General features: G+C 39.7%; 1 protein-coding gene across 6 annotated transcripts in view; it reads right to left on the bottom strand.

Annotated features, from left to right (window-relative positions):
* The window catches only part of FAM13A (family with sequence similarity 13 member A), a 303,023-nt gene that overhangs the window by 49,372 nt on the left and 237,782 nt on the right, over window positions 1–15,869 (bottom strand). For all 6 annotated transcript variants that reach the window (XM_075860670.1, XM_075860672.1, XM_075860669.1 and 3 more), the window contains one exon: window positions 9,374–9,524. In XM_075860670.1, the coding sequence (XP_075716785.1) occupies window positions 9,374–9,524 (151 nt within the window). The remainder of the gene's footprint in view (window positions 1–9,373; window positions 9,525–15,869) is intronic.

The raw sequence follows: 15,869 nt of genomic DNA, 5'->3' as shown, positions 1-15,869 counted from the left end.
AAACATCAGTTTATCACCACAAATGGGGTATTGCCGCACTCAGGACAAATTGGGCAACAAAATGGGGTGTTTTATTCCTTGTGAAAATAAGAAATTTTGAACAAAAATTACATCTTAATGGAAAAAAATATCATTTTTTTAATTCACAGCCCAATTCAAATAGGTGCTGTGAAAAAACGGTGTGGTCAAAATGATAACAACAACCATAAATGAATTCCTTGAGGGGTCTAGTTTCCAAAATGGGGTCACTTCTGGTGGGTTTCCATTGCTTTCATACCTCAACACCTCTTCAAACCTGGCATGCTGCCTAAAATATATTCTAATAAAAAAGAGGCCTCAAAATGCACTAGGTGCTCCTTTGTTTCTGAGGCTTGTGTTTTATTCCACGAGCGCACTAGAGCCACATGTGGGACATTTCTAAAAACTGCAGAATCTGGACAATACATATTTAGTAGTATTTCTCTGGTAAAATCTTCTGTGTTACAGAAAAAAATGGAATAATATTGAAATTCAGCAAGAAAAATGAAATTTGCAAATTTCACCTCCACATTGCTTTAATTCCTGTGAAATGCCTGAAGGGTTAAAAAACTTTCTAAATGCTGTTTTGAATACTTTGAGGGGTCTAGTTTTTAAAATGGGGTGTTTTATGGGGGTTTCTAATACATAGGCCCCTCAAAGCCACTTCAGAACTCAAGAGGTACCTTAAAAAAAAGGCTTTTGAAATTTTCTTAAAAATATGAGAAATTGCTGTTTATGTTCTAAGCCTTGTAACGTCCAAGAAAAATAAAAGAATGTTAAAAAAACGATGCCAATCTAAAGTAGACATATGGGAAATGTGAACTAGTAACTATTTTGGGTGGTATAACCGTCTGTTTTACAAGCAGATGCATTTAAATTCTGAAAAATGCAATTTTTTCAAAATTTTCTCTAAATTTTGCAATTTTTCACCAATAAACACTGAATATATCGACCAAATTTTACCACGAACATGAAGCCCAAAGTGTCACGAGAAAACAATCTCAGAATCGCTTGGATAGGTTTAAGCATTCCGACGTTATTACCACATAAAGTGAAATATGTCAGATTTGAAAAATGGGCTCTGAGCCTTAAGGCCCAAACTAGGCTGCGTCCTTAAGGGGTTAAGAGGTGTGTCCCAATACTTTTGTCCAAAACTTTACATTAGCCGGACTTTCTAAAAATTAAACTGGGAAAGCGATGACTGAAGTGCTGGTAGCGTTCATTGCGAACACCCCACCAGCACCTCCGCCCCATGTACGTCGCAGCAGTAGATGATTTGTAGTGCTCAAGTGCTAGAGCGAGCAGTATAAGGCAATTACATTTGTTCAACATATAGGTATGGAAGTTAGTATTAAGGATGGGGAGCTGGCTCAAGAGACAAGGTCTTCCTGACTGAGGTTTTCTTTAGTTAGTGCATTTTAATCTATTAAAATTCAATTACCGGTACTTAAAAAAAAAAAAATATGTGTGCCCCCCACAGTCACACACAAAACCTCAGTTTCCACGCATTTCCCCTACCTACTAAATGGATTGCTGCAAATATTGTTTTCTTATTTTGAGAGGATTCTCCTTGCTCTCTTATCCTATTCAGATTATTTAAATTTTCTGCAATTGATTTTTTCTGTCACTGTCACTTTTTCTGCAGAAGGACAAATCTTTAAATGGATGTCCCAGTTTTTCTAGTCAAAAGGAGGGACAGTTGAGGTTCACCCACATACAGTGAGTTCAATTACATTCTGTCTCAGCAATTTAATGAGAAAAAAAAAAAAGAGACTGTGCAACTGTTGTGCCATCTGCACAAATATGCTAAGTAGGACAACAAGGATGCATTGACATTACATACATTAAAATAATTATATATATATATATATATATATATACATACACACACACACACACATATATATACACACATACACACACACACATACATATAAATATATATACATACACACACACACACGCACATTATATATATATATATACACACACACATATTATATATATATATATATATATACACACACACACACACACACACACACACACACACACACACACACACACACTAGTCCTTCTCAATGAATTAGAATATCAAAAATGTCATTTATTTCGGTAATTCAATTCAAAAAGTGAAACTCATATTATATAGCTTCATTACACACAGAGTGATCTATTTGCAGAATTTTTTTCTTTTAATGTTGATGATTATGGCTAACAGTTAATGAAAACCCCAAATTTAGTCTCTCAGAAAACTTGAATATTGGGGAAAAGTTGAAGATTGTAGACTCACAGGTGTCACACTCTAATCAGCTAATCAACACAAAACACCTGCAAAGGTTTCCTAAGCCTTTAAATGGTCCAACAGTCTGGTTCAGTAGGCTACACAATCATGGGGAAGACTGCTGACTTGACAGTTGTCCAGAAGACAGTCATTGACACCCTCCACAAGGAGAGTAAGCCACTAAAGTACATTGCTAAAGAGCTGGCTGTTCATAGAGTGCTGTATCCAAGAATATTAATGGAAAGAGGAAGGAAAAAGTGTGGTAGAAAAAGGTGCACAAGCAACAGGAATAACCAGCCAGGAAAGGATTGTCAAGAAAAGGTCATTCAAGAATCTGGGGGAGATTCTCAAGGAGTGGACTGCGGCTGGAATCTGTGCTTCACCACACACAGACGTATCCAGGACATGGTATGGTCTACAACTATCGCATTCCTTGGGACAACGTCAGAAGCGTCTTACCTTGGCTAAGCAGAAAAGGACTGGTCTGTTGCTCAGTGGTCCAAAGTTTTCAGATGAAAGTAAATTTTGCATTACATTTAGAAATCAAAGTCCCAGAGTCTGGAGGAAGAGTGGAGAGGCATAAATCCAAGTTGCTTGCGGTCCAGTGTGAAGTTTCCACAGTCAGTGATGGTTTGGGGAGCCATGTCATCTGCTGGGGTTGGTCCACTGTGTTATATCAAGTCAAGAGTCAACGCAGCCTTCTACCAGGAAATTTCAGAGCACTTCATGCTTCCCTTTGCTGACAAGCTTTATGGAGATGCTGATTTCATTTTCCAGCAGGACTTGGCACCTGCCCACACTGCCAAAAGTACCAATACCTGGTTTAATAACCACAGTAACACTGTGCTTAATTGGCCAGCGAACTCGCCTGACCTAAACATCATAGAGAATCTATGGGGTATTGTCAAGAGGAAGGTGAGAGACACCAGACCCAACAATGCAGACGAGCTGAGGGCCGCTATCAGAGCAACCGAATGCAGTGCCACAGGCTGATCACCTCCATGCCACATTGATGCAGGTATTAAAAATCATTTTTGAAATTGGGCTTATAAAATATTCAAATTTTCTGAGACACTAAATTTTGGGTTTTCATTAACTGTTAGCCATATTCATCAACATTAAAAGAAAAAAATGAATCTATATAATATATGCGTTTCACTTTTTGAATTGAATTACTTAAATAAATTCACTTTGATAATATTCTAATTCATTAAAAAGGACTAGTATATATCCATTTTTTGATCTTGCACTCCTCCCATTCTGCCCTGTTTAATGCTGGTTCCTACCATCCCCAAGAATATGTAGGTTTAGTCCCAGTTCTAGGTGTATGTGCAGTGTAGGTTCCCACCTCATAGAGGTCACCTTGTCGTGGCAGGTGGGCTCACACAATTTGATCAAAATGTGCGCTAAGAACCTCCCTATTGTAAGTAGATGTAGCAGTAATGCATATTTATTTATATTTAGTGGTTTAGGTGACTATCTATATCTGCATCAAAAATGAGAGGGAAATCTGATATGGGTCACTTAATAGAATTTCTATAATGTAGCAGAAACTCTTCATCAAAACCTAGTCAACGCCTACAGTACACGGAAAATTATATACTATAGATATTTCCTGGCTAGTAATAAAAATTTTCAGCACGGTATCGCTAAGTATTCATTTATTTCATGTGTAGCCAAGGCATAAAAAAAATGAAGGTGTTATGTGCAATGTGAAAATATGTGTCGCCCCAGAGAATTTATTTGCCATGGTAACCTTGAGCACTGGTGACTGGAAAAATAATTGGGAAAAAAGCGGAAATCTTCCAAGCCTAAAGAGATTAGCATAACTGGAGTAAAACTTCTACTGGATTGAGTGGATATGACTGCATGCACGGACTGACATCAGATAGCACACAAATGATATGCAGTGGCCGACCTGTGTATGTTAAAGGACAGTACAAAATAATATAAAAATACACTTTTCTGGAAAACAGAATGGACACCTGGAACCAGAGCAGGTCGGGTTATCGAAATGTGCCTTACAAGCTGTTGGTAATGTTCTACATCTTCTAATAAGGGAAGACATCAGATGCTCTTTTAAAAAAAAATAGAACAGTAAATGTAGAAGAGCAGATGTCGAACAACCATCTGTTCCCTGCTTGCATTACATTAACATTTTCTTATATTTTCATCTAAAAGGAAGTTCAGCATAGAATTTGAACTAAAACTATGGTCAAGAAGTTGACCCATCTAGTAAAAATTTATAGCAACCAAATGATGCCACGCTTTGTTATTGTAATTCCTACCCCCAACATATCCAAGCATATATATATATTAGATGTATGATTCTAGCTCTGCTATTACTTAATTTGCAATTAAATTTGGTCTGCTAGAAATGTGAATAAAATATATGAATTAAACTATATTACGGTAATACAAAAAAATTAAGCAGGAGCTGGCAAGGTGGGAGGAATTACCACTGTCAATTATAGAAAGATCTCATCTTATTACGATGATCAGTTTCCCCCAGATCCTATACCCATTACAGACCCTCCCATTTATTTTATCTTCCCGAGAAGTCAAGGCAATTAATGGAGCTTTTAATAGATTTTTGTGGAAAAGAATATCATTAACCCGGTTATATAGATCAAGAAACGGAGGAGGACTAGCTATCCTGGGTATAAAAGGATATAACATGGCATGTTTATTTGGATATATAAGGGATTGGATAAAAAATGGAGACACTTGTAGACTTGGCATTAGAGAAATGGGGCACTTCAGAGAATTACTCCATATCAAAGAAGTAGAATTAAGGACAGTAGGATCTAGAATGATAGTTAGAGATATTCGAAAATCATGGTGGATAGTAATAAGTAATTTGGGGTTATCCCCCTCCCAATCGAAATATCTGGAGTTTGAAGATCTAGAGCGAGCTAGAAGGTTAATAGGCCTAAAAGTTTTAAGATATTGGACGAGTAGGAGCCTAAAAAATATAAGACAGTTATAGAGAGAGGTGATGGGATGGCAATAGATTTTAAAGAGTTACAGTGTTACAGGAGAATATTGTTCCCATCCAGACACTCTGTTTTATGACCACATAAAATATACCTGGTAAATAGATATAGTATATACTGATATTATTCAGTGGTGTTCACCCTTTGAGGTGGCAGTATGCTCAGAAGCCATTTGGTCATAGATTCTTATCTACTGCCTTATTAGCATTACAATGGACCTCAGTACAGGAAGGAGCCATTGTAAACTGGATGTAGAGACAGCTGAGTATACTGGGAATAGATTTACCTATACTGTACAGATGCACATTGGAAGGTGTATGGGTGGTCATAAGGCGGAGTCAATGGAATGGGTGGGTTCAACCCAGGGATAGGAACATATAGGTCATGGGAAGCTCTTGGTGCGGGCTCTTTCCTGCCAGCCCTGGACGCTCAGCACTTAACATCAGGAGCCAGCTAAGTTCTATTATATGTGTGCTTTCTGTGTATGTATATAAGTATAATTATATTACAGCAGACTTTATATGTGTACATAGAGATATTCTAGGAATCTTATGTGGATTATAGATGAGTAGATATATATATGCTGTTTATGCATGAGTCTCTATATGTACATGTACTAATGGTCAGGCGCTGTATGTGGCTTTGGTTATAGTGGTAGTACCAGGAGACCATATAAGGTTGGGACCTGGATTTATATTATATATACATACACATTACTAGTCACATGTGCAAAGTGTTCAGGGAAGGTAGGAAGAGAGGCCGCTGTGTGTGGTTGTGTTGTCTATGTAATGTATTGTATCTTGATGTAGTGTATATTGGTTTGTCACGTCTATGTTATGAGTAAAGTATTTTTATATATTTAAGTATCTGCGAGGGTTGTATGTTACTCCTGTGGTGTGTGAAGGACTGGAGTGTGTGCACATTGTGAACAATACAAAGTAAGCGGACTATATGAGAAACAAAGGTAACGGACTAGGAACGGAGAAAAGGGAGATAATACAGATAGTCATTTGCCCCCTTTAACAATACAGGAACAATTCAATCTACCTGTATCTCATATTTACAACTATCTACAGCCTCATGAACACGAACGTATTTTTTTCCTCCCGTAAATACGGGTCCTTTGTCACACGTATTCCACCAGTATTTACAGACCCGTGCCCGTAAATACGAGTCCGGTGTCACCAGTATTCCACTTGTACTTACGGAACCATTTTCTCTGCACTAATCGGCAGCCCCTTCTCTCTATCAGTGCTGGAAATGTCCAAATGGAGAGTGACATCAGGGGCTCTCTCTAGAAGCGGAATCCCCAGCAAGTACGATCTGACACCAGGGATTCCGCTCCTAGAGGGAGTTCAGGTGGCTATCTACAGTGAGGGATGTGATGCTATCTACAACGGAGGGGGGGGTGGCACTATCTACAGCAGGGCTGGAGAGACGGTGTGGGCTCCCTCTAGGTGGGAATCCTTGGCCAGGGATTCCGATGCTGGTGGGAGCTTAGGTGGTGCTATCTACAGAGGGTTTTGCGCTACCTACAGGGGGTTGTGTATGGCACTATCTACAGTGGGTGATGTATTCCGGGGCTCTTAAAGAGGCTCTGTCACCAGATTTTGCAACCCCTATCTGCTATTGCAGCAGATCGGCGCTGCAATGTAGATTACAGTAACGGTTTTATTTTTTAAAAACGAGCATTTTTGGCCAAGTTATGACCATTTTTGTATTTATGCAAATGAGGCTTGCAAAAGTCCAAGTGGGCGTGTTTAAAGTAAAAGTCCAAGTGGGCGTGTATTATGTGCGTACATCGGGGCGTTTTTACTACTTTTACTAGCTGGGCGTTCTGACGAGAAGTATCATCCACTTCTCTTCAGAACGCCCAGCTTCTGGCAGTGCAGACACACAGCGTGTTCTCGAGAGATCACGCTGTGACGTCACTCACAGGTCCTGCATCGTGTCGGACGAGCGAGGACACATCGGCACCAGAGGCTACAGTTGATTCTGCAGCAGCATCAGCGTTTGCAGGTAAGTCGATGTAGCTACTTACCTGCAAACGCTGATGCTGCTGCAGAATCAACTGTAGCCTCTGGTGCCGATGTGGCCGACACGATGCAGGACCTGGGGCAGGAAGTGAGTGACGTCACAGCGTGATCTCTCGAGAACACGCTGTGTGTCTGTGCACTGCCAGAAGCTGGGCGTTCTGAAGAGAAGTAGATGATACTTCTCGTCAGAACGCCCAGCTAGTAAAAGTAGTAAAAACGCCCCGATGTACGCACATAATATACGCCCACTTGGACTTTTACTTTAAACACGCCCACTTGGACTTTTGCAAGCCTCATTTGCATAAATACAAAAATGGTCATAACTTGGCCAAAAATGCTTGTTTTTTAAAAATAAAAACGTTACTGTAATCTACATTGCAGCGCCTATCTGCTGCAATAGCAGATAGAGGTTGCAAAATCTGGTGACAGAGCCTCTTTAAAGCCCCGGACGATATGAGTAATTCACACTGAATTAGCACTGCACTCATTAAACCAGTTCCAGGCTGTCAACGTCTATATAAATGACAACTGCGCGGGGTTTCGGCAGTTGCAATGTATATAGCCGGATGGCAGTCGTTAAGGGGTTAACTATTGGAATCCTTAACCCCTTCCCTCTGCAGCCATTTTTCACTTTTGTTTTTTCCTCCCCACCTTCCACCGTTGGGACGTTACAGGGGGTCGCCCCCCTGTTTTTAGTAATTTAAATGCCGCGATCGGTATTGAAAGCGGCATTTAACGGGTTAAACAAGCGGGATCGCGCTCGAACGGGATCCCGCTCGTTACCCGGAAGTGTCGGCTGTAACACACACAGCTGACATACTCGCTCTATGGAGCGGTCTCAGCCCGTGAGCCCGCTCCATATTCCCCAACCAGGCGTGCACCGTATATATACGGCGGATGTTGGGAAGGGGTTAAATACATTAGTAGTACAAGATCCATCCAACCATCTGCTTTGTGACCTAGGAGATAGACAAGTACTCCAATCTGTATATTGCATTGTAAACATAGCTGAATTGTCCTGTAGACACTACACAAAATGTACCTTAGCATTATTAAAGAAAAACAGATTAAAATCAATATGTTAACCCATTGCAACTTTTAAAAATGTCTTACTCTCCTGCTGATGCTAGGTGACTGTTTTGCAAATGACCGTCTGTACATCTGTGACAGTATGCTGTTTGTATATGGATGTCAAGTGTTTTGATGCACCCGATACATAGATCACCATATGATTTCCAATTACATATAATAGGCTTGTAACATCCAAAATAAGGGATTTCTGACCTTGTTTTTAAAATGAAGCCTAGTTATAGTGATTTAGATTACAGAACTATAATGTGTGTGGGTGACGTCTGGTGACAACCATCATCCGCATGATTAGCGGGGGCGCCAGTAAAATTTTTCCCAAACTAGGTGTGTATGTGTGTCTGCGTCTTCAGATTCATAGTCCAGTTCCACAGCATTTAATTTTTGAACTATGTTACATACATGCCTTATGTATTATGGCCCACAAGTTACCTTTTTTCCGTACACACGCACATGATCCAATTCATTGTTATGTTCATACATTCTAAACCGCTCGTTTATTCTCAAGCTGGTTTTTTGCAAGACGTTAACGAACAATACTGTACAATTCATATTCTCGGATCACCAAGGAATGCAAGTAATAAACTCTTAGAAGCAGTATATATTCATGTTGTAAGCAGTACATATTCTTGCATTCATCTCCTTAACTCATCATTAACCTATATATTATATGTTATAAATCACTTCATTGCATCACACAACAGGTGTTCATAAAATCAATCAGCTAAAACCTCAGAAATCTTTTTGATTTTAGATTTATAGCACACTTGCCAGGGAATATTAAATCGACACTATATTTACATACTCGTCTGCTTTACAGGAATTTACAATAGGCAGGTATAACATATATTTGTTCACACATAAACCTTTAAATAACATTGTAAGTACATAAAAACGATGGAAATTCTGAAAACCATTCCACTTCCTATATGTAGAAGACATAACTGCCTTACCTTCCCAGTTGTTGTCATCACAAAGAGAGGTGAGGTCCAGACGAGGTACCTCTGGCACGAAGCCCTCCGGACCACCAACATTAACCTCGAGGCTTCTTTGTGGTCGGATTTCAGAACTATTTTGCGGTTCCTGAATCTTCATTTTCACAGTCTAAATAAACAAAAAATAAAATCCCCTCAGATGACAGCTTTTATTAATAAAAATTAGCAGCACATTACGTGGGGTGACAAATTCCTCTTACAGCACAGGAGGGGAGCGCAAGCTCCACAGCTCAATCTTTTTGCCCGCACCACAGTGAATCCATGCTCTGTGACCCTTGTAGGCTAATTGGTCAAATGATCCGTCTAAAGAATACAACGCCCCTCTGTGTGCCCTGAACTTTCCCTCACAGCCGCCTCTTTCCTCAAACCATTTGCTTATTCCGCTGCTTCACTGTTATTTGCACCAATTCTGAGATTGGTCTTTGAGGAATTACCACTCCCTTTTGTTGACAGCCACAATGACAAGATGAAAAAAATCATCACGTACAATAACGTTCTTGCGGTTGCTAGGGCTGATGCAGCAAGAAGCGCTTTGCTGGACTCCCTCAGGCAATAATGACCGAGCAGACAACGGAGCAAGGAAAAACAGGCATAGGAGCTACTAATCGGTTACTGCCAACTTAATCATGTTCTGGTTGCAATGACTTCTCTTGTCCTGTGGATATTTCCTAGCAGGGTTGTATGAGAAGGAAGGCACACACTCGTTCTATTTATAGGGGTGCTTCGGGTATTGAGACAGCACAGAGCTTACACAGCCAGCAGTGGAGTTTGGCAACTCAGCTGGAAACAATACAAACGTTGGGCCGAAGCCAAAATCACACAAAGATTGTACACTGGATAGCATGAGAGAGAGAGGAGTGTCAGATCACTTGGAAAACCTCGCTGCCTCTCAAGGATACAATACAATGGACTTTAACCCATTGCAAGCCAGCACTTGTACCTGCGTGCATTTAACGCCGTCTGCTTTGACATACATTCAGAAATCAATGGTAAAGGTTATCAGCGGTACTTTTGCTTATATCAACTATCCGTGTCATTTAAGGGACAATTACATAGAAAAGCTTTTTACAAACAAAATAGAAGCAATAACATTCAATTCATATTTTAACATAATGCTATTCAAGAAAACTACCGGACATTATAATTGTCTACTATAGGACTATAACATCTGCCATGGACTAAAACAAATTACAAGGACAGGTTTCCCGTTAGGAAACCTATACAAAACCATAACTTATTAAAGTGCCCAGTTGGCTGGGCATATTATTTCTACGAAGAAAAGACTTTTAGAAACCTCTGGTGCCACTAATCTCTGGAAAAATAAGATCATGAGAGTTGAAATCCAACTCGGCTAATCCTTAGAGGGATATTCACAAACAAGATTTTGAAGGATCCTACCAACAAAAACTTCATTTCTTTGGTCAGCTTTACAAACAGGACTATTCCTGTGTTTCAGGTGACCCCTCTCAGTCTTGCTCAATAGCTAAGTGGGCCCATACAGAGGTAGGGTGAAAGCAGAAACCCAAATGGTCACTTTGCAAGGCAGTTTAGAGGGGAGAACCTGTGCCGTTTAGTTTGGCAGAATAAGGGCATCATTAAAATTTCCTGATGTAAAATGGCCTGTCATGGTGTCAAGCTCCTTTAAAACGTTATTAAGAATGCTGAAATTGTGTCACTGTCTGTTATTTCTACTGTTTTCCAGACGTCAACGGCACAAAAATTGAGTGGCAGGCATTCTTCTTCCCTACTTCCTTTAATTCTTGTGCATGTGCGTAGACGATTATAAATAAAAGAACAATATACAGTGAAACTTAAAGTCTCAGTGTAAGATAATTATGATGCATGTTGTCATGGTAAATAAATGGATTGAGATGATCACAGGAAGTCAAATCTCAGTCACGTACAGTGATTGCCAGGAGCCAATGTAAGTAATGCAGGAGCACCAAAATCAACAAAAAACAATCACACAAGTTAAAAAGCTGATGTACAGTGGGCACTTTATTTTCTTTCTACTTCAAAGCTTAACCCCTTCTCAATATCCGCCGTATATATACGGCGCTGTTGGGAAGGTGTTCCCGCAAACCGCAGTACAGTTACGTCGCGGTGATGGTGCGGGCTCAGAAGAAGAGCCAGCACCATCATCGCGGGGTGACAGCTGTATTATACAGCTGGCACCCTCCTGTAACTGCCAGGACTGGAGCTATTCTCCGATCCGGCCGATTAACCCCTCAGATGCTGCGCTCAATAGAGTGCAGCATCTGATGGGTTTTAACCCGACCGGCAACCCAATCGCTGGGTTGCTATGGCGATCGGAGGCCAAATAATGACGTCCGTGTCTGCCTTGTACGGGAGCAGATGAGGACCCGCCTGCGTCATAGGCTTGCTGTCAGTGAATAACTGACAGCGCTAATACACTGCACTAAAAGCTAAACAGCCTTTTTTCCCATAATAAGTGTTTTATTATGGGAAAAACCGTAAAAAAAACAGAAACTATACATATTGGTATTGCCACGTCCGTAACGACCCAAACTATAAAACTATTATATAATTTATCCCGCACGATGAACGCCGTAAAAAAAAAAAAAACATGAAAAACAACTCTAGAATTTTTGTTTTAGGTCACATCTCCTCCCAAAAAATGCTAGAAAAAAAGTGATCAAAAAGTCACATTTACTCCAAAATAATACCAATAAGAATGACAATCCGTCCCGCAAAAAATAATCCCTGACACAACTTTGTCCACGCAAAAATAAAAAAGTTATGGGTCTTAGAATATGGCGACACAGAAAACAAATTATTTTTATTAAAAAAAAGTGATTTTATTGTGCAAATGCTGCAATACATAAAAAAAACTATATAAATTTGGTATCGCCGTAATCGTATCGACCCACATAATAAAGTTGACATGTAGTTTATGGTGCACGGTGAATGCCGAAAAAAACCCCAATAAAACACTATTCCAGAATTGATTGTTTTTGGTAATTTCCTATACCAAAAAATGAAATAAAAAGTGATCAAAAAGTCGTATGTGTTCCAAAATGGTACCAATAAAATCTACAGCCCGTCTTACAAAAAACGAGCCCACACACAGCTCCATCAACTGAAAAATAAAAAAGTTATGGCACTAGTAATGCGGTGATGAAAAAACATCTCAATGCGCGGGCCGGAGGGGAACATTCCGTCAGTTTCAGGGCCCTAGTATTTAGGAACTAGGAAATAGCATATCCGCTGGAAGCGAGTGCGCCCGTATTATACCAGCGCAAAACTTTCCCAGCAATATTTCCCAAACTACGAAGGAGAAAAAGTCCCCAAAAGGTGCAGAGCGTTACAAAAGGGGGATAAGAAAGAAAACCATTTATCAGTGTGACACCAGCCTGTGCATAACAGATTGCTTCACAGCGTAACACACATCTATGCTCAAAATGACGGTCTTTCCATTCTCAGCCCTACAGTGTGCCCAAACAGCAATTTATGTCCACAAGTAAGGCATTACCATACCCGGGAGAACCCGCTTAACAATTTATGTGGTAAGATTCTCCAGTGGCACAAGATGGGCAAAACATATTGTGCGGTGAATAGGCAGATCAGTGGAAAAATTGCAATTTTCACTTTGCACCATCCACTGTGTATTCATTTCTGAAAAACACCTGTGGAGTCTAAATTCTCACTACAACCCTTGATAAATGCCTTTAGGGGTGTAGTTTCTAAAACTGGGTCACTTTTGTTTGGTACATCAGGGGTTTTGCAAATGCAACATGGCGTCCGCAAACCATTCCAGCAAAATCTACGCTCCAAAAGTTAAATACTGCTCCTTTTCTTCTGAACGCTCCCATATATGTAAACAGCCATTTCTAACCACATATGCGGTGTTACTGTACACGGGAGAAATTGCTTTACAAATGTTGGGGTGCTTTTTCATTATTCCTTGTGAAAATGAAAAATGTTGATCTAAAACTACATCTTCTCGGAAAAAAAATTAATTTTTCATTTTCACTGCATTATACGAATTAATTCAGCAAAAAACTCACTATACCCCTAGATGATTCCTCAGGGGGTGCAGTTTCCCAAATGGAGTCACTTTTGGGGTGTTTCCACTGTACTAGTACTACAGGGCCTCAGCAAATGTGACATGGCACCCAGAAACCATTCCAAAATCCAAATGGTGCTCCTTCCCTTCTGAGCCCTACCGTGTGTCCAAACAGCAGTTTATGACCACATATCGGGTATTGTTTTACTGTTACGGAGAAATTGCTTTACAAATATTGCGGTGTTTTTTCTCTTTCATTCCTTGTGGAAATGAAAAAAAAGTAGCTAAACCTACAATTTTCTTACAAAAAAAATGTAGATTTTCATTTTCACGGCCTACTTCCAATAATTTCTGTAAAACACCTGTGGGGTCAAAATGCTTACTATACCCCTAAATAAATTCCTCGAGGGGTGTAGTTTCCCAAATGGGGTCACTTTTTGGGGGTTTCCACTGTTTTGGTACCACAAGAACGCTTCAAAGCCGACATGGTGCCTAAAATATATACTAATAGAAAGGAGACCCCAAAATCCACTAGGTGCTCCTTTGCTTCTGAGGCCTTTGATTCAGTCCATTAGCACACTAAAGGCACATGTGGGATATTTCCTAAAACTGCAGAACCTGGGCAATAAATATTGAGTTACGTTTCTCTGGTAAAACCTTCTGCGTTACAATAAAAATGGATTCAAAATGAATTTCTGCAAAAAAAAAAGAACTTTGTAAATTTCACCTCCTACTTTGCTTTAATTCCTGTGAAAGGTCTAAAGGGGTCAGAAATTTTAAAAATGCTGTTGTGAATACTTTGAGGGGTGCAGTTTTTAAAATGGGGTGACTTATTGGGGGTTTCTAATATATAAGGCCCTAAAAGCCACTTCACAACTGAACTGGCCCCTGTAAAAATAGCCTTTTGAAAACGATGCCAATCCAAAGTAGACATATGGGGTAACTAGTGACTATTTTGTGCGGTATTACTATCTGTCTTACAAGCAGATACATTTAAATTTAGAAAAATGCACATTTTTCGCTACATTTTGTTGTTTTTCACAATTAAATACTGAATGTATCGACCAAATTTTACCACTAACTTAAAGTCCAATGTTCACGAGAAAACAATCTCAGAATCGCTTGGATAGGCAAAAGCATTCCGAAGTTATTACCACATAAAGTGATACATGTCAGATTAGAAAAATGAGGCTCTGTCCGGAAGGTCAAAAGCGGCCAAAGCGGGAAGGGGTTAAGTTGTGTGCCCATCAGCTATCCAAGTGACATATCTGTTGCTAGTTGTATGTTTACAAGCTCTCCCAGCAACCAGCTTTACAGCACGTAGGAATTCAAAGGAATTTCACATTCACTTGACCTCTTAAAACCACCTAATACGATTTTGGTGCCGCCGTTGTGGATGTCGTTTGTATGCATTTTCAGTAAAATCGTCTTTTTCCCTCTCAATGGTCTTTATTCCTGTCAGATTCAAAGGTTTTCAAGGCAAACCACACAATCTACTTTTCAGATTGTAAGGGAAAAAAAATAGATGATCTCTACTTATACTCGTAAAACAATGTAACAAAAACACATTGCTGTGATTACTATGGAATCAAATCTTTCTAAATCCCAAACAGTTTATGCTAGAAGAGATTCTATATCCAAAACTATGCAAAGCTTCTGAATATAACGGTGCTGCATTTATCTTCTCCCTGCTTACTCCGGCTTCTTCAAATTATAATGCTTGTAATATTTTGTAAAAAAAAAAAGATGAATATCAGAGCCATGGAAAATTTTGAAGGCTTTATTGGAGACCTCAACCGAGAATGATAAAAAGTCAACAGGGGCCCTTATAACAGAGAGCATGACCGTCAGACCTCGCTCCTGTTCACAGTCACTATTGTGTAGGTTGTCACTAGCTAACAAGTAGTAACTGTAAGCCGGGCCGAGGTCTCACTCACACATTTTCTGGCACTGGGATCTGGAGGGTGGACATTATGTAAAGTTGAGCCTTAAAGGGAATGTGTCGCGAATTAAACCTTTTATTTTTTTTTTTAAGTAAGTTACTTATTTCTATTATATTTTTACGTTTTTTTGCTGTATGTTTTTTTTCTTCCACATGGTGGAAAGTATTACAAATTAAATAATAATTTGACATGTTTTCCTACGTTGGCCACCAGAGGGAGCACTTCCCAGAATTACAATAAGGTGAATAAGACAAAGCAACCTGACTGACAGCTGCCGTAAATGTGGGAGGGAATCTCACCCACCCCTCCTACAAGCCAGGAAAAGGTGTTTTGAAATTGCTAAGCAGTGTCCGGCTGCCATTTTGGGTGTGATTCTGCAGCTGGCAGAAGCTATAGGACACACCAAAAGGCTAAGGGTATGTTCACACGCTTACTAAACAAAGGCAAAAGAGGTCCTGATTTTCAGCCATTTTTTAATCTTGCG

Source organism: Rhinoderma darwinii, chromosome 1 (genome assembly GCF_050947455.1).
Source record: "Rhinoderma darwinii isolate aRhiDar2 chromosome 1, aRhiDar2.hap1, whole genome shotgun sequence".
NCBI lineage: Eukaryota > Metazoa > Chordata > Amphibia > Anura > Rhinodermatidae > Rhinoderma > Rhinoderma darwinii.
The sequence above is the reverse complement of the archived record's forward strand: the minus strand, read 5'-3'. Positions and strand labels throughout refer to the sequence as shown.